General features: G+C 41.8%; 1 protein-coding gene across 3 annotated transcripts in view; it reads right to left on the minus strand.

The window, feature by feature from the left end:
* Positions 1-967: 967 nt before the first annotated feature.
* LOC137378753 (rifampicin phosphotransferase-like) overlaps positions 968-19,269 on the minus strand; it is a 200,945-nt gene continuing 182,643 nt past the window's right edge. For all 3 annotated transcript variants that reach the window (XM_068049132.1, XM_068049133.1, XM_068049131.1), the window contains 8 exons: positions 18,288-18,445; positions 17,170-17,305; positions 13,776-13,867; positions 13,461-13,588; positions 11,204-11,383; positions 8,397-8,471; positions 6,532-6,611; positions 968-3,334 (listed from right to left, as the gene is read on the minus strand). In XM_068049132.1, the coding sequence (XP_067905233.1) occupies positions 6,553-6,611; positions 8,397-8,471; positions 11,204-11,383; positions 13,461-13,588; positions 13,776-13,867; positions 17,170-17,305; positions 18,288-18,445 (828 nt within the window). In that variant the 3' untranslated portion in view covers positions 968-3,334; positions 6,532-6,552. The remainder of the gene's footprint in view (positions 3,335-6,531; positions 6,612-8,396; positions 8,472-11,203; positions 11,384-13,460; positions 13,589-13,775; positions 13,868-17,169; positions 17,306-18,287; positions 18,446-19,269) is intronic.

The following is a 19,269-nucleotide window of genomic DNA, read 5'->3' on the forward strand; positions in this document are numbered from 1 at the left end:
TAGAGGTAAAGATCTAGTATCCACCGTCATTTGGGGGAGCGGTCCAGATTTCCACTGTCCTTTCGGTGAAAAGTACTTCCTGATCTCAGTCCTCAATGGCCTAGCTCTAATTTTAAACATGTGCACCCTTGTTCTGAATTCCCCATCAGAGAAAATAGTTCCTCTGTATTACCACATGGACTGCTGCGGTTCAAGGGAAATTATGGATGGGCAACAAATGCTGGCCTTGCCAGTGATGGTCACATCCCATGATTGAATAAAAAAACTCTATCAAATCCCTTTATTGTTTGAGACACATCAAGTACATTATGTCTCAACCTTATAAAGTCAAGGGAATATAAGCCAAGTTTATTCAACTTGTCTGCATAATTTAACTCTTTAAACCCTGGTGAAACTGCACTCTAGTGCCGATATATCCTTCCTGAGCTGTGATGCCCAAAACTGAACAAGGTACTCTAGATGGTGTCCGACCAAGCCTGTGTACAACTAAAGTGGAACTTCCACTCTTTTGTATTCCAGCCCCTTTGAGATAAAGGCCAACTTTCCATTAGCTTTTATGACTGCACATTCTAGTGCACTAGATTTTAGTGATTCATGTTCATGGACACCCAAATCCCTATGCTCCTTCACAATTCCTAGTGTCTCACTATTAAGAAAATACTCCAATAAATCTTACTTGGATCCAAAGTGGATAACCTCACACTTCTTCACATAGAACTCCATATGCCACATAATCTCAAACAATGCACACATGTTACGTGAACTTTTATTTAGTGCAAACTTCTGTGCAGTCTCGTGACCATCAAAATAATCATCTATCTTAGCTTCACCCATTGTATATAATGAGCAATGTTGGTAGTTTGTCAGGTACAGTTCAGTATCACTGTTGACATGTCATAGCTGAGATAAACAAAACATAAATCATATAACTACAAGTGGCTTATGTAAATACTGTGTAACTTTATTGAAATAATACAGATAATAGTAAAATAATCTGTTGCAGTTAAATATATAGACTCGGAAACAAAGGCATGACAACTGTATGATTTTTTAAATGAATTAACTCTTAAATTAACCTTAGAATATTGGCATTTTGTATCTTTTGGACCCCCACCTGAATAAACCAATATCTAATTTTTATAATGAATGAGATACTGAAACAGTCCCCAAACAGAATTTTGTTTCAATATATCTTACCCTTGCATTTAGAATCATGGAATTGTACAACACGGAAGGAGGCCATTCAGCCCATCATGCCTACACTGGCCCTTTTGGTCCGGAATCTTCTGCCCTTTAAAAAATAATTGCATGCCGGGTCCATTACTGGGTCGCGACCCCTCACTGGCTGTCAGGGTGCCGCCTGAGGTATCTGCCCAGAGGCGGCCAATTAAGAGGCCACCTCCAGATCTGCTGTCCAATCAGAGGGCCTGCAGCCGGCGTGGAGGTGGGCGCTGCCGCTGCAGCATGGGGACTGGAATGTACCTCCATCTGGAGTGCCCTGTGAAGAGGTATTCAATTTCATATAATAAACGATGGCCACAGCTGCCAGGTCACCCCTATAGAGGAAACCCTGCTGATGGCTACGGCAGTGGGGGTGAGTGCAGGAGGCCTCCTGGACCCCCAAGGCCAGCTACTGGTAAGCTGCCCCCAGGCACCTGCCAAGCTTGGCCCTCAGTTGGATTGGCTGCCTGCCACTGCAGGGTAGTCTTTGTCGGTGATGACCCACCTCTGGGAAGATCACCCGGAGGCAGGAATGTGTCAGCCTGCTGATCTGACACTTATATCTCTGAAATTCCTCCCATCCCGCCTTCAAAGGCAGAACTAGGAAAATTCCTCCCTTGAAGACTAATACAGTTAGTCCCACTTGCCTGCTCTTTCCCTATATCCCTGCAATTTGTTCTCCTTCAAGTATTTATCCAGTTTGCTTTTGAAAACTACTCTTGAACCCGTATCCACCATCCTATCAGGCAATGCATTCTAAATCCTAACCACTCATTGCATAAAAACGTTTTTTCTCATGTTCCTCTGGTCCTTTTGCCAATCACCTTGAATCTGTGCTCTCTCGTTATCAATCCTTCAATTATTGGAAATAGTTTCTCTTTATTTTCTTTATCTAAACCCTTCATGATTATAAACACCTCTATCAAATCTCCTCTTAGCTTTCTCTGCTCAAAGAAGAATAACCCCAGCTTCTACAGTCTATTCATGTAAATGTAATCCCTCATCCCTGGAGTCATTCTCTGAACCCTCTCCAAGGCCCTTTTTGTCTTTCCTAAAGTGTGGTGCCCAGAACTGGGCACAATAGAAGAAAATTTCCCATTAAAGGAACAAACATATAAATGAACAAATTTCACAGGATATGTAAGCAAATATTATATTTTTAATATATTATTACACTAATCACCTTGGATAGAACAGAGCGTTTAAATAAATACATTAAGTAGAGCAAACCATGCATTCAAGTTGTAGACTGGGCAGCACTGTAATTTTCAAGCCTGCTTTGCTCTTTTGAAAATCTAGCATGATTATTTAAATGTATATAAATATACAGACGTTATAGCACATGAGTAAATAGTTATAATCACATTTAATCACTCTGTTCCCTTATCACTACAACCCCTTTTCCTTCCTCTGCCTGTCCAATATCAAATGCTGTCATAGTTTCCGCCTCAACCACTAAAAAGTTACAAGCTTTAACTATTTCCACCAAGTATAACTGTCTTCCTCAGTGGCTTCCTCAGACTTTGGAAATCTGCAACCTGACCCAAGTCCCAACAGCATCACTTGTGGCCTGACCCATCCTCTAATAACAGCTCCCATACTTATTTGTTTGAGCATCTCGCTATTTTTTGCCACTGTTAGTATGGAGAGCCTTAACATACATGAAAGGTATAGGACATATATTGTTGCGGACTTGAAAAAAAATTATTTCAACAAAAAATGCAGATACTTAGAACTTCCGATGCTATTAAATGTCAAGCCTTCCACATTAAGAATGTTGTATTTGTCAAATGTAGTGCTGATATTTGCAGTTGTTATTAAGCAAGAAGTGAGTGCAATGTTTTCTTCTGGTCTTATAATCCCCCATGTTCCTATCCACTCCTGAAGGGAGCTCAGAAGGTGTTCCTCAAGATAAACGTCGTGTATTGGCGCACCATTTTGAAATGGAGTGACAAATTGAAGCCCTTATTCAGCCAAAATTCCAGTCTTTTGGATCATCCTTCTCCAACTCAACTTCCATAACAATTGGTTTGCAAAGACAATACATTTCTGATGATCTAGTGTCATAGCGAAATAAAAACGGCAAAAAAGCACTCAGTAGGTCTGGCAGCATCTGTGGAAAAAGAAACAGAGTTGATGTTTCAAGTTGATGACTGTTCATCAGAACTGGAAAATGGTAGAGCTTTAACAGGTTTTAAGTAAGTACAGAGACAGGGGCAGAGGGAATGGGGATGCAAGGAGAAAAGGAAAGGTCTGTGATAGGATGGAAGGCAAGAAAGATAATTGACAAAAGGGATGATGGTGCAAGGCAAAATGAGTTGGTAATGCACCAAGTAAAGAAACAAAGGATGAGTCTCGAGGAGATGTAAATGGGAAAAATTGAATCAACAACAGCTGCCATTCAAAAAAAATTGTGGGCAGAGGTTATGATCTGAAATTGTTGAAATCAATGCTGAGTCCAGAGGCTGGAAAGTGCCTAATGAAAAGATGGGGTTTTGTTCCATGAGCTTACATTGTGTTTCATTGGAATGGTGCAGGAGGCTGAGGGCAGAGAGCTTAGAGTGGGAATGGGGCAGAAAATTAAAATGACAGGCGAACGGAAGCTTGGGGTCACACTTGCAAACTGAATGGAGTGTGTTACACAAAGCAGTCACTCAATCTGCATTTGGGGTTCTCAAAATAGACAAGAGTGCATCGTGAGCAGTGAATACAGTATACTATATTGAAAGAGGTACAAGTAAATCGCTGTCTCCTCTGGAAGGAATGTTTGCTGTCTTAGACAATGCGAAGGGCAGAGGTAAAAGGCAGGTGTTGCAACTCCTGTGCTTTCATGGGAAGGGAAGGGGCTGTTGAGGGTGATTGAGGAATGGGCCAGGGTGTTGCGAAGGGAATGGTACCTTTGGAAGGCTGAAATGGAGGGGATGATGCTTTTGGTGGTGGAATCATGCTAGAGGTGGTGGAAATGGCGGACGATGATCCATCGAATGTAGAGGCTGGTGGGGTGGAAGGTGAGGACAAGGGGAACTCCATTGTTGTTCTGGGCCGGGGAAGAGATGAGAGCAGAAATGTGGGAAATGGAACTGACACAGTTGAGGGCACCATCAGACATGGTGGGAGGGAATCCTTGGCTGAGCAGAAAGGAAAATATATTGGAAACACTGATATGGAAGGTGGCACTGTCAGAACAGATATGAGAGAGATGGAGAAACTGGGAGAATGTAATAGAGTCCTTGCAGGAAGTAGGATGGAAGAAAGTGTAGCCAAGGTAGCTGTGTGAGTCAGTGGGCTTAGATATTAGTGGATAGCCTATTCCTAGAAATGATGACAGAGAAGTTGAGGAAGGGAAATGTGAAGGTGAGAGAAGGATGGAAATTGGAAGCAAGGTTGATGAAATTTTCCAGTTTAGGGCGAGAGCTGCAAATGGCACTGATGGAACAAAAATTGCTCCTCCTATCCCAATGAAAAGGCAGACATAGCTAGGATGCATACAGGTTCCCACAGCAACACCTTTTATTTGGAGGATTTATTTAATGTGAGAACAAGTTCAGTCAGTCAGAGGAGGATGGTTGAGGTTGGGCCTGCATTCATGGAAGAAATGGAGAGCTCTCAGACCATCCTGGTGGGAGGAATGGAGCTGTAGAAAGATTGGATATCTATGGTGAAAAAGAAATGATTAAAGCCAAGACTTTGGAAACTGTTAAAGTGATGGAGGGCATCAGAAGAGTCCTGGATGCAAGTGGGAACAGAATGGACAAGGGGAGAAGAAATAGAGTTGAGACAGGAAAAAATCAATTCTGTGAGGCAAGAACAGGCTGAAATGGAAATTTTGCCAGACAGCCCTATCTGAGGATCTTGGGAAGGCTGTAGAAGGTGCTGCGTGGGATTAGGAGCCTATGAGGTTGAAGGCCATAGAGGGAAGATTTCCAGGGGGGATGAGGTTAGTGACAGTCTTCGAAACTACAGCTGGATGTTCATTGGTAGTGTCATGGTCCACAGGGAGGTAGGAGGAGGTATCAGAGAGCTGGAAATCAGCCTTCGCTAGGTAGATGTTGGATTGCCAAACAACAACTGAGCCACCCTTGTCAGCAGGTTTGATGGCAATGTTAGGTTTGGACCTAAGAGAACAGAGTGCTGCAAGTTCAGAGGAAGACATGTTGGAGGGAATAAGGGGAACAGTGAAATTGAGAGGGCAGATGTCACACTGGCAGTTCTCAATGAAAAGATAGAGAAGGTAGGAGGCCAGCAGGAGGGGTCCAGGTGGAACAGAATTCTGAAAATGGAAGGAATGCTTTGCTCTGCGGGCAGAAGACACCTTGCCAAAGAAGTGGGAGTGGAGGCGAAAGCAATGAAAAAAGAACTCAGTGTCATGCCGCACTTGAAAGTCATTGAGGTTGGGGTGTAAGGGGATGAAGCTGAGGCCTTTGCTGAGGACTGAGCATTCAAGATTGGAAAGGGGTAGGTCAGAGGGGATAATGAAAGCATGGCAAGGAGTGAGATTGGAAGAATGGATGGGGTCAGGGGAAAGCGAAGAGGAGGAAGGATGCAGAGTGCATTGGTATCCAAGAGTTATTGAGGCTTGTGATGCTTGTCAGCTGAAAGGAAGATTTTAATGCATTGGATGAGGTGAAGGATGAAATGGAACTGTGGACCAGGGCAGCTTTGATATAGAGTGAGTTGGTGCTGGTGAAGAGACAGGTCAAGAGCGTGCATGTGACAGCACATGGCATTCAGCACGGATCTCGGGACGAGACAAGAGCAGTGGTTCAAGGAATGCTGAAAATCTTGAAGTTTCTGTGATCATGGGTGGATCCGAAACATGAAGGATGAAATTTCAGTTGGAATAAGTGTCATAGACGGGCTTTTAAATAAACTATGTAGTATATATATATATATATTTGGGACATAGCTTTAAGTTGAGGGGTGATAGATATAGGACAGATGTTAGAGGTAGTTTCTTTACTCAGAGAGTAGTAGGGGCATGGAACGCCCTGCCTGCAACAGTAGTAGACTCGCCAACTTTAAGGGCATTTAAGTGGTCATTGGATAGACATATGGATGAAAATGGAATAGTGTAGGTCAGATGGTTTCACAGGTTGGCGCAACATCGAGGGCCGAAGGGCCTGTACTGCGCTGTAATGTTCTAATTCTAATATATATATATATATATATATATATATATATATATATATAGATACATACACTATATATATATAGCTTTACTATATTTCACAATTTGAAACCAAAGCTGTGCTATTATTTATATTAACCTAAAACTGCAGCATTAGGAACTTGAAAAAAGGTTGCCTTTACCTTACAAATACATACAAATTTTCAATTTTCTTCAACTTTCTGCACAAATCCATTTTTCCCATTGAGAATCACTGTATCACCTGTGAACAGTAAAACAAATGACTACCAGAAGAAAATATTTTCATTGTTCATTCATGTGATGTGGACATCATTGGCAAGACCAAGTGCTCATCCCTAATTGCTCATCCATAATTCCCCTTGAGAAGGGGGCACAGTGGCGCAGTGGTTAGCACCGCAGCCTCACAACTCTAGGGACCCGAGTTCGATTCTGGGTACTGCCTGTGCGGAGTTTGCAAGTTCTCCCTGTGTCTGCGTGGGTTTTCGCCAGGTGCTCCGGTTTCCTCCCACATCCAAAGACTTGCAGGTGATAGGTAAATTGGCCGTTGTAAATTGCCCCTAGTGTAGGTAGGTGGTAGGGAATATGGGATTACTGTAGGGTTAGTATAAATGGGTGGTTGTTGGTCGACACAGACTCGGTGGGCCGAAGGGCCTGTTTCAGTGCTGTATCTCTAAAATAAAAAATAAAAAGGTGGCTTGTTAGGCCAAGAGTCAACTACATTACTGTGGGCCTGGAATTACCTATAGGCCAGGTAAGGGCAGCAAATTGGCTCCCCTGAAGAACATCTATAAAGAATGTGAGGTTAACTCTACATTCTAACAGGCATAGGTGCATTTGAACTGCAATCATTTTGCAAATGACTTTATTACTGCATGCCAAAATGAAAAGTTCAATAGGCCCCAAACTTCCTGGCGGGCCAATTCTGCCAGTCAAATATTTGTATTTGTACAGCACCTTATTACACCATTGAAATACTTCAAAATACTTCACACGGTGAAGTTGACTGTTGTATAAGGTGTTAGCTTTGGCTCAGCAGTATTCCTGCCTCTGATTCAGACATTTTTGTGGATTTAAGCCCCACTCCAGAGACGTGAGTGCAAAATCTAGGTTGACACTCCAGTATAGGACTGAGAGAATTGCAGGACTATCAGAGATGCTGCCTTTTGGATGACACATTAAACCAAGGACCCATCTGCCCTCTCAAGTGGGTGTAAAAGATCCGATGGCACTAATTGAAGAAGAGCTCTCAATATTTATCCCTCAACCAACATCACTAAAATAGATTATCTGGTCATCATCGCATGGCTGTGTGCAATTTGGCTACTGTGTTTGTCTACACTACAACAGTGGCTATATTTTACAAGTACTTCATTGGTTGTAAAGAACATTGCAAGGTCCCAAGATTATGAAAGGTGCTAAAGAAATGTAAGTTCATTTCTTTTACACTACACAACTTGTGAAATATGCATATATTCATCTGAGACTGAAGTGAAATCTGAATAACAGTGCATTGGGAACGTTATTGCATCTAACCCATGACATACAAATCTACTTTTGTGACCTAAGTGATGTATAGTAATGGGGATTGTATAGTTGATGGGTCCATGATTGGTGGTGCATTTCTGTACACATATTCCTTTTTGAGGAAGATAAGTTGGACAGACCAAAAAAGAAGAGGTGGTAAATCAGGAATTTGTGATTCTGTGACACCAAGCTCGACTGCACCAATTTGCAGAATGTGGGAAGATGGGTTGAGCAGTCCAAATGCACAAATTCTTCAAAATACATTTCAAACTCCAAGCCTTGTACAAGTAAACTTTTCTTCTTGAAAATTCAATAGAGCCAACATTCCTAGGCCTTCCCCAGTTACAAGGACAGCTTGTAACAGCTTGAAAGGGGTAGCAACACAGATTGACGAGCTTCTGGCTCTTTATTACTGCCCTGGGATTTACAGGGTCCTCCGAGAAGGTGGCTTGCAGTTGAAATAGTAGGAACAGTCTTTAAAGTGGCCTCTTACTGTGCATACCTGATCTGAATAGGCTTGTTGCACTTCTGCAACTCACAATACACGGTAGCCCATATTCCCGTGCAACTACAGCGCCTGTTGAAAACAGAAGGCAAATAAATAGGTAGAAATGGAAATCGACTAACATATTGTATAACTCCAAATCATCATTACAAAATAACTGCTTCTAATTATTATGATCTTTCTTTGTACCCTCGTCAGTTCGATCCTCTGTACTAAAACTTTAGAAACTCCCAATTCCAATGCAGTAAACTTCCATTTCAGCGCTAAAAAGAAAACAAACTTTACCCTCACAATGCACTATGAGCAAAGTTCAAAAAATCACTGCCTTCCAAACTAATATAATTTTTGCCCCTTAAGGTTCCAAGTAAGCAGGTGCGATGTCCACACTGTAATTGAAACGAGAGATAACAAGTCAGATTATCAACATTTTAAAAATGTTGACATTTGGCACAGCAGCATTGATTGTTCGTCCCTTGTGATCCTAATGCCGTTAAGAATCAACCCTGTGTTGTGGGATTGTAGTCACATGTAGACAAGGAAGGATATTGGTGAACCAGTTGGGGTTTTACAGTAATTCAACAACTTTCATGGTCAGTTTTCTTTATTGAATTCAATTTCACAATTCCCAAGGAGGGATTTGAAATCACAACCTCTTAAGCTATTAGTCCAGTGTTATCATCACTAGGCTACCATACAAGAACTGTAATACACTGCTTTACTTAATTCCATGCTAAATGTACAGTACTGGTTTTATCTGTTTTTTTATGTTTTACCACTGATAGTGTACTTGTGCAAAACATCTTGCCCTAACTTAGGGGACAGCAGTAGGTACCTACTCCCAAAACTCCACTATGTTCCAACAGACTATCTGCTAGGAAAGGTAAAGAAGGACAAAGTGATTGATCCTCTGAGTTTCCTTCCTTCTTTCCCTCCTGCCCAAAAAGGAAGCTCTTTGATGGGCATCATCTCATGGTAGTTGCGATCAGGAGCACAGAGCGAGAATCAGAGAGTATTAGTCTATGGCACAGTGCGTTGCTGTTCCAGCAGCTGTGCCACTAATATTTGGTATTCATGAGTTTGGAAAAGTTTTGAGCAACACAGTTCGAAGGCATGGGCTGCACTGGAAGTGGTATTGTTATTCTAATTAATTTCTCATTTGTAATCTCCATACTGTATTTAATATGATAATGCCTGACTTCTGCTGAATCAAGAGATTACAGTTTTATTTTTTTTAACAGTGATAACTGATACAAGCTATTAGTGCTGCCTTAAAGGGCCACACTTGTTTTTAAATAACAAATATGTCATGGGACAAAGGCAAAGAAAGGCAAAGAGAGTGTTAATGGTTGTGGTGAAAGACAAAACAGTAGCCCAGAGCGAGTGTTAATGGCAGAATAATAAGCAGCTCTATCCAAAAGCACAACATGACAAACAGACACTTGGTGAAAAAATAAAATAAAATGAAACAAAATAATTGAAAAAATAAAAAAATGACCAGTCGTGCTCTGAAATTGTTGAATCAATGTTAAGTCCGCAAGGCTGTAGAGTGCCTAATCGAAAGATGAGGTGCTGCTCCTCGGGCTGGCATTGATGTTCACTGGAACACTGCAGCAGACCAAGGACAGAATGTGGGCATGAGAACAGGGTGGTGCGTTGAAATGGCAAGCAACTGGAAGCTCGGAGTCATGCTTTCAAACTGAGTGGAGGTGTTCTGCAAAGCGATTGCCCAATCTACGTTTGGTCTCCCCAATGTACAGGCGGACTCAACATTAAGTTCAACAATTTCAGAGCATGACTGACCTTTTAAAAAAAATTTCAATTGTTTTATTTTATTTTATTTTTGAACCATGTGCCCGTTTTTCACGTTGTGCTTTTGGACAGAGCTGTTCATTATTCTGCCATTACCACTCTCTCTGGACTAATTGGGTATTAGAGATTTTAAAAAAAAGGGCGGCACAGTGGTTAGCACCGCAGCCTCACAGCTCCAGGGACCCGGGTTCGATTCCGGGTACTGCCTGTGTGGAGTTTGCAAGTTCTCCCTGTGTCTGCGTGGGTTTTCTCCGGGTGCTCCGGTTTCCTCCCACAAGCCAAAAGACTTTCAGGTTGATAGGTAAATTGGCCATTATAAATTGTCACTAGTATAGGTAGGTGGTAGGGAAATATAGGGGCAGGTGGGGATGTTTGGTAGGAATATGGGATTAGTGTAGGATTAGTATAAATGGGTGGTTGATGTTCGGCACAGACTCGGTGGGCCGAAGGGCCTGTTTCAGTGCTGTATCTCTAATCTAATCTAATGCGTTGTCTTTCACCACAAGCATTAACACTCTCTTTGCCTTTGTTCCATGATATCTTTGTTATGTAATCTCTCCTGCCCTCTGCCCTTTCACACACCTTCCCTTTTGTTCTCTTCCCCACCACCTGCCCCCACCCCCCCACCTTCGCTTGCTTAAAACCTAATACTTTTCTAACCTTGGTCAGTTCTGATGAAAGATCACAGACCTGAAATGTTAACTCTGCTTCTCTCTCCACAGATACTGCCTGACCTGCTGAGTATTTCCAGCACTTTCTGTTCTTATTTCAGATTTCCAGCATCTGCAATATTTAGCTTTCACATTTGTTTTTAGATAGTCTCGCTTCCAATGCTGCTTATCTCTGAGAATAATCTATAGTCCACTAGAAGAAAGAACGGTTTCTTCAACAGCATTCTTTCTTACTTCTTCTCATTACAATGGCAACTCTTCTTCATAAATATTTATTACTTGAGGCTGTCATTTTTTAAAAAAGGTTTTGTTTACACTTCTTACCATGAGAAAGCAATCCTCCAATCTCAGTGACCAGTCCTGCTAACAAGGGGAAGTATGGGCTCCAGCCAATGTCTGTGCTTGTCACAATTAAAATATCCCCCTGCTGGATGCAGTCAGCATCCAGAATCGTTTTCACAACACGCGCTGTTCCCTTCACAATCCCTTGGCTCACGGTCATACCTGTAATAAATGACACTTCAGACTTTCATACCTCCTGATCTTCCCAATTTAGACAGAAACACCTAAAGGAATACAGGATCCTTCACTGAAATTGGTTACTTGGGCCAGAAAGACCCCAGAGAGAAACTCGCCTCATCACTGGAAGAGTGGTGGGATGGGACTTTCGGTCGCCAATCTACCTTGGCCCTGACCCTATCTCAAAGCCCAGAGACAGTGTCATTTGCATAGTGGAGATGGCTGCCTGCACCATTTAACTCTGACAGTCTATAGAACTAGATAGCTCTCTCTCTTTAGTTCCATTGAGAAGGATATAAATTGTGCAGCACACTTGATGCAATAGTGAGCAGCTGTCTAGCTAATGTGCCAAGGATCACCTGATGCTGCCAGGAAGAATGTAGTTGAAAATTTGTAAAGGGTGATCTTGGCTAGTACAGACAATGATGTTCTCCTGTTAGAAATGGCTGCAGGACTTCAGCCAACAGTTGACACCCTTCTCTGATATCTTTGAGGGAGGGAGGAAGAGAAGCACAGCCTTCCGAGGCACTGTTGCTCAGAAAGTCAATGTAAGACCTTCTTAGTCTGTAGATCCTAGTGAGTAGTTATATGCATGTAGGGAGGAGATGCCTTCGAGGATCTTAACTCTAAGAGCCTAAAGTCGAGTCTCTTCACCTTCATCCTGTTCCTTTATAGCATAAGAGGGATTTCCAGTATACAATCTATGTCCCTAATGCAAAGCAGTACTTTGAATAAAGCTGAGTTAAATTAGCAACCAAAGCTCTGAATGAACCTCCAAAGTGTCAAAGAAATCAATTTGCAGGCAAAATAATATCACATTTCTATAGCAGGATACAAAATGACCTCCAACTCTGGGATACATTTCTGCAGCTCATATCACCATTTTCATAGTGGCTGTAATTATATGGAATGGAAGTTGGTTAGCTGCGCCCCTTGATCCTATTTATGGGGGGGGGGGGGGGCGGGGAATGGCGGTCAGGCTTCTGGCAGACTTAACGGGATTGGTCACTTTTTTAACAGGGGGCAGGGAGGTTGGGAGATAATTCTGGTGCAGTTTTTTAGTTGTGGTTTTTTGCAGTAGCTTTTAAGAACCCACATTCTATGGACTAAATCCACCCCAAAACAGGCTGTAATTCAGAGGAGGATCCAGGAACAAATATTCATATGAAAAATTATTAAATTTAAGCTGCAAAGGATGTCCCGGGGGGGAGGAGGGGGGGGCTTCTTAACCAGTTGGCCATAGGCTAAAATCCAAGTAACATTCTTGGTTTAGTTGCACTTAACTGACAGGGTGGAAAATCTTACCTTTGAAATGACTTGGGCAACAGCACAATGGAAAATATGGCATTGCCCTAAATAATAATAAATGGTGATATGTAGTCATGTGTGTATTGTCATAGAGTCATAATGCACAGAAGGAGGCCATTCAGCCCATTGAGTCCATGCCAGCTCTCTGTAGAGTAATCCAATCAGCCACATTCCCCAGCTCCATCCCCATAGCTCTGCGAGTTTATTTCCCTCAAGTGCCCATCCAATTTCCTTTGGAAATCATTCATCGTCTCCACTTCTACCACCTTCGTAGGCAGTTATGTGTCAGTTATGTGATTGAATCGATAGCAATTACAGTGAAGCCTGCAGCATAATGAAAGTAGTGTAAACTGAGCTCAAAACAAAGTGCATCGGCCCTACATAGAGAAAAAAACTGCTGCTTTAGTTTAAACAAAGTATCAAATAAAAAGATCATGGCATACTTTTTAGAATTTATTGCTCAAGATTTGCAAAACAGGAGCACATGTCAGAAATTCAGGTATGAAGACCACCCCACCCAGTTAAGGCCTACTTAACTTTCTGTCCACTGCCTAAATTAATGGATGGAAAAAAACATGCGGTCGAGCTTGATGTCCAAATTCTCAATATGCACTTCAGCCACATAAAGCTCTGTGCCAAGAGTGCTAAATCTTAATATTTAACTGCATGTTGATATCAAAACCAACAGGCATATCATTCAAATTCAACTTCTGCCCTAAATAATGTTGCACTACATCAATGTTAACATGCTTACCTCTCAGAGTTAACTTTCTTCCATTTACCTCACTCTGATATTGGTCAATTGGCACAGGTTTACCAACGTTCATTTCATTAAACTGTAATCCCATTTGCTTTCCCAGTAACTTCCTCCGACGCTGGGCTCTGCATGAATGAGATGATAAAGTCTATGTTAGATGACTATAAAAAAGGTATTTACAGGCTTTCTTCTTCCAAACTGGAACTGTGTTTAAAGAGCTACACCAGAAACCCCAAATCCAGTTATACATACGTTACAACATTTTAGCTAATTTCCCAATTAAGGCCGCGTTCTGATCAATATACTTCTTACTTGGTGACCAGGGCTGCTGATCTCTGTTGAAGAACTTGTCCAATTTCTGAATGAGTTAGGAAGAACAGCAAATCCTCATCAGGTAAATAACCCTGAAATATTGAGGAAATGGTTAAACCCCCAAAAATATATGGCTGCTGGGACAATTGGAACTTTCAATACTGAAATAGATTTTTGTTAGGTTAGTGTATCAAGGCATATAGAGCTAAAGTGAATAAATTAAGTTGAGGTACAGATCAACTAAGATCTAACTGAATGCTGGGACAGCCCCAAGTGGCTGAATGACTTAGTCCTATTCCTTTGTACTTTCTCGTGCAATAAGAAACTTTCTGTCTTCACTTGCAAATTTTTTATGAATTAAGAACTTGCACTCCAGGCATGACTAAAATATGTTTGCATTATGTGTAGTGCAGTTGTTCCTAATTGCTCCCTGGCAGAATACAGCAGATTTATGCACTTGTCACCAAACCTTAATTCTTATAATATTGCACATACAGGTTGACAATTATAATACGCTATAGCAAGTATTCATAAAGAAATCTTTCTGGATATGCTTTCAAAAGTGGAGACAACTCTTGAGCAATCAAGCCACCCAGTAAAGCAAGCAGAGCTGCAACATGATTGAAACATCTAACTGTACCAAGCGCGACAAGCACATGGGAAATGGGTGCAGCTTTGTTGGCCAGTGCACTTCCACTCAGATGGGTAAAACAAGGTTGTTCAACAATGTTTTTGTTCTCAACAGTGTGATTGTGCGAGCAATCCCGCTAACCAACAAAAGCTCTACAGATATGTTCTGAGGGCGACACTGAAGGTCTCTGAACTACAACACAGTTGGCGCAGTGGTTAGCACCGCAGTCTCACAGCTCCAGCGACCTGGGTTCGGTTCTGGGTACTGCCTGTGCGGAGTTTGTAAGTTCTCCCTGTGACCGTGTGGGTTTCCGCTGGGTGCTCCGGTTTCCTCCCACAGCCAAAGACTTGCAGGTTGATAGGTAAGTTGGCCATTGTAAATTGCCCCTCGTGTACGTAGGTGGTGGGAGAATTGAGGGAAGGAGGGGATACGTGATTAATGTAGGATTAGTATAAAAGGGTGGTTGATGGTTGGCATAGACTCGGTGGGCCGAAGGGCCTGTTTCGGTGCTGTATGACTCTATAACAGCTTATATTTATACAGTGCCTTTAAACGTAATAAAACATTCCAAGGCCACCGTCAGAAACAGATCGTTCATGATGGCAGAAAGCAGACACAGCCGTATTGCTGAATTTAAGAGTAGTGAGGTGAAGGAAGTTGCCACATGAAGGAAAAAATTGACCATATTGCCGCATTTATGCACGCAGCAGCAACTCTGATGGCCAGCATCATTTGGTGAGGTAAACTAGTTTGCCCATTAGTTCTCACTGACTTTATTTATTAAAACAAGCTGTTAAAGTTATTTTTTGAAGGCTGTCTTTCCAGTAATGAATAAAACTATTCAGTAACTATTGTTGGTTGCTCGTTCATTTTCTTTCACAAGTTTCTTGTCTTACACACGCAATTGAAATAATTGCTTTAGCGAGTATAAATTGGTCAATACTATTGACCAATCTTTCCTGGCTGCACAGTCAAGAAACCTTTGTTCATTCAGTGTTAAACTGGTCCATTAGTCACGCTCTCATTCATTTTGTCCATTCTCAGCTGAACTGTACATCACTGGTGCTGGTGGTGATGCCGATTAGGGATTTGTGCCTTGCATTTGTCAAAATGAGTGACTCTCACTCCATCATACCCATCACAGTTAGTGATCCTGCTCCCAACAAGATGACTTTTTATTATCTTCTCCATTGTGCTATTACTGGCATTTTAAATTCAGGAGGAGTGTGAATGAGTATACCAGGACTTTCTGTGCCCCTTTTGTTTAAGGATAAATAAAAACACCTCCATTATAAAAGGAAAAGAAAGAGACTGCATTTATTGAGCAGCTCCTCCCGGCCCCACAAAAATCTTTAAAAATAATTCCCTGGATTGTTTTCTGAGCAGCCTGCAGTGGTTCCTTTCAAAGACTTTGGTTAGGCCACTCAGTGCCTGGTACTAATGGGCAGAGTGTGTGTGGCAGACAACTCACCCATTGATACCCCAAAATTGCATCGGGATCCTATGCAAATCACAGATGTCCCATAGGGTATCACAACCAATGAAGTACTTTTGAAGTGCAGACAAGAGTTACTACTGAAGGGCAATCACTAATAGTATGTTGAACTGTGCTTTACTGCCCTGCTTGCGCGTATTACTTAATTGTTCACACTTATATTTCTGTTGAAAGCAACCAAGGCGGATAAGGGGACTGATTCAAACAGCCTCTGCCTGGCAGGCATGGAGAGGTAGTGGGCCTTTGCATTGTGGCCATGGCACCTGTCTGTTTCAGTAATATGTTAATCAAGGTCCTATGATGTATTTGGGACCCCAATGCAATCTTGGAGTCTCAATGGGCAGATCAACTGCTGTTCACTGTTTGTCCATTGTATCAGGCAATTAGTGGCTGAACCAGCAGTTTGTAAAGGGGTGCCTGCGGCAAAAAAAGGGTAATTTATTTCAATGATTTTTGCAGAGCCCAGAGCAGCATGAATATTTTTTTCTGGCCCCTCAAAAATCTTCTGGGCTGCTGTTGGCCCATCCACACGCCTGCCTCCCCACCACCCCTTCAGATACAACTTCCAGCTGGGCTCTATAGGGGAGCTACCTGAGCTCCCGCCCTTTCCACAGCTACTGTTGTCAGTAATCAACTGAGGCCCAGCCCCCACAAAAGGCCCGAGCTGTCCCCTCGCCTCACTCCCGAAATGAAAATCTACTCAAAGTGTTTTACTTGTAATTCAAGTCAACGTAAATACATATTCCATCTCATTTTCTGCTAGACTTTGTTTTATTCCCTTCTTTTGTGCCTTTCCATAATATGCACCAATATCCAAAGATGACAAATGTCAACTCTTCAAATCAGTTACTAGATGTGCAAAACATGTTAATTCACTCTCTGTTTTCTACTCCTATGATGAATTATTGTCTGGCTTTCATATATACCAACCCCAGTGGTATGGCTGAGATGAGTAATGTGTCATTGGAATGAACCCATTGCTATCATTCAGCGAGAGAATGTTTTGTAGCAGTAATTCGCTATGCCTCCACACCAATCTGGATGAACTCTAACACATTAAACAAATATGTTCATTGAATGGAGTAGTATCATGTGATTAAGTAGCTCAATGCTATTTATTGATCAGACCATGGTTTGATGCACGCAAGTGTGGTACTCTTTGCTTATCTAATGCTCATAATCAACACTGATATGAAATGAAAATCATTCTTGCTTTACACAGTGCTCAATTCTGTTGTACAAATACATAAATGAATATGAATACTCACCTCCTGTACCATAAGCTTCGCCAGTTTCCAATAGGCTACCTTAAAAACATCATTCATCCTGATTGCCTCAGCTTTTAATAATTCTCTGTCAGCAATAGCTTTTCTTGCCTCTGGTAAGATCAAACGCAGGATAAACCTGCAACAACAACAACTTGCATTTACATAGCGCCTTTAATGTAGTAAAAATCCCCAAGGGGCTTCACAGAAGTGTTATCACATAACATTAGAATAATAAAATGTTGTTTATTCGGTGCAATTAAACACCCCATTTTAAACAATCTTAATTCTATTACTATTCAGAATGTTCATGCTAGAGAGGGTACAGAGGAGATTTACAAGGACAAAAGCAAAATACTACGGATGCTGGAAACCTGGAATAAAAGCAGAAAATGCTGGAATTACTCCGCAGGTCTGGCAGCATCTGTGGTGGGAAAAACAGAGTTAATGTTTCAGTTCAATGACCCTTCATCAGAACTGAAGGGTCATTGACCTGAAAGATTTACAAGGATGTTGCCAGGATTGGAACATTTTAGCCATGAGGAAGGATTGGATAGGCTAGGGTTTTCTCTTTGGAACAGAGGAGGCTGAGGGGAGATTTAGTTGAGGTGTAAAAAATTATGAGGAGCTTAGATAGAGTGGATAGGAAGAACCTATTTCCTATGGCAGAGAGATCAATAACCAGGGGCATAGATTGCAAGAAATTGGTAGAAGGAATAGAGGGAAGTTGCAGATAAATTGTTTCACCCAGGAGGTGGTGGGGGTCTCACTGCCTGAAAGGATGCCAGAGGCAGAAACCCTCATAACATTTAAAAAAATACTTGGATATGCACCTGAAGTGCCGTAACTTACAAGGCTATGGGCCAAGAATTGGGCAGTGAGATTAGGCAGGATAGTGCATTTTCGGCTAGCATAGGCACAAGGTGCCAAATGGCCTCCTTCTGTGCTGTAAATTTCTATGATTCTATGTTTCTAAAATTTGACATTAAGCTACATAAGGAAATAATGGGACAGGTGACCAAAAGCTTAGCTTTAAGGTGCATTACTTTGGAAACAATGATCTATCATTATGTCCCAGACATGTCAGGTTGTAGTAAGATCTCTGTAACAATTTCACCTACTTTCTAAGCCATGTAACTGGTGACTTTATGGAATCGACAGCTTCCTCTGGAGATAATGCTACTTTTTCAACAACAGTTTTGCTGCTCTGCAAAGCTCTCTGGATTGCTGGGAGCAACTTTATTGGATCACTTGTCCATGACTTTTCATGCAATTCAGCCTGTCAAAGAAAGTGAGACGCATATTTATTGATCAGCATATTTTAGGATAGATGTCATGATCTGTTAAAACACAATCAACAGAGAGAGCTTAGAACATGGAACTTGCTACCACATGGAGTGATTGAGGTGATGAGCACAGATGCATTTATGGGGAAACTAGATAAGTACATCAGGGGGAAAGGAATAGAAGGATACGAAGATAGTATGAGATTTTATTCAGATGGGAGGGGGCTCGTGTGGGGTATAAACACTAGTATAGTCCTGTTGGGCCAAATGACCCTGTTTCAGTGCTATAGAATTCTGTCTAATAATTGTTTTATCAATGGATACCCATAGTTGAATCAAGCCACACCAGATAAGATAGTGGTTCTCCTGTAACCTGTTAAAATTCATCACTGAATCTAATCTGTCATCTGTGATTCCTCACTTAAACTTGGATCAGTTAAATTGCAGCTCTAACCTCAATTAAAACAGCTCAGATTTCCACACGTGGTCATATGTTTCTGATCCATTTTTGAAAATGTAATGGCATTCGTATTCATTTAAAATTGTAGAGGTTTTCACACACCTCATATTAGCTGCAATTATTCAGTTAGACTTACCTTTAGTGAGTTGTGAGAGTTTTCTAAGCAGCCTTGGCAGCAGGTGAAACCTACCATGCTGCATCTCCCCCAGCCCCCACCTCCCCACTGTTAGGTGAGCTGCAAATGAATCATAGCATGGTTACAGCACAGAAGGAGGCCAATCAGCCCATTGTGTCTGTGCCAACTCTCTGCAAGTTCAACTCACCTAGTCCCTCTTCCCCGAAGCCCTGCAAATATTT

This window comes from Heterodontus francisci, chromosome 17 (genome assembly GCF_036365525.1).
Source record: "Heterodontus francisci isolate sHetFra1 chromosome 17, sHetFra1.hap1, whole genome shotgun sequence".
Taxonomy (NCBI): Eukaryota; Metazoa; Chordata; class Chondrichthyes; order Heterodontiformes; family Heterodontidae; genus Heterodontus; species Heterodontus francisci.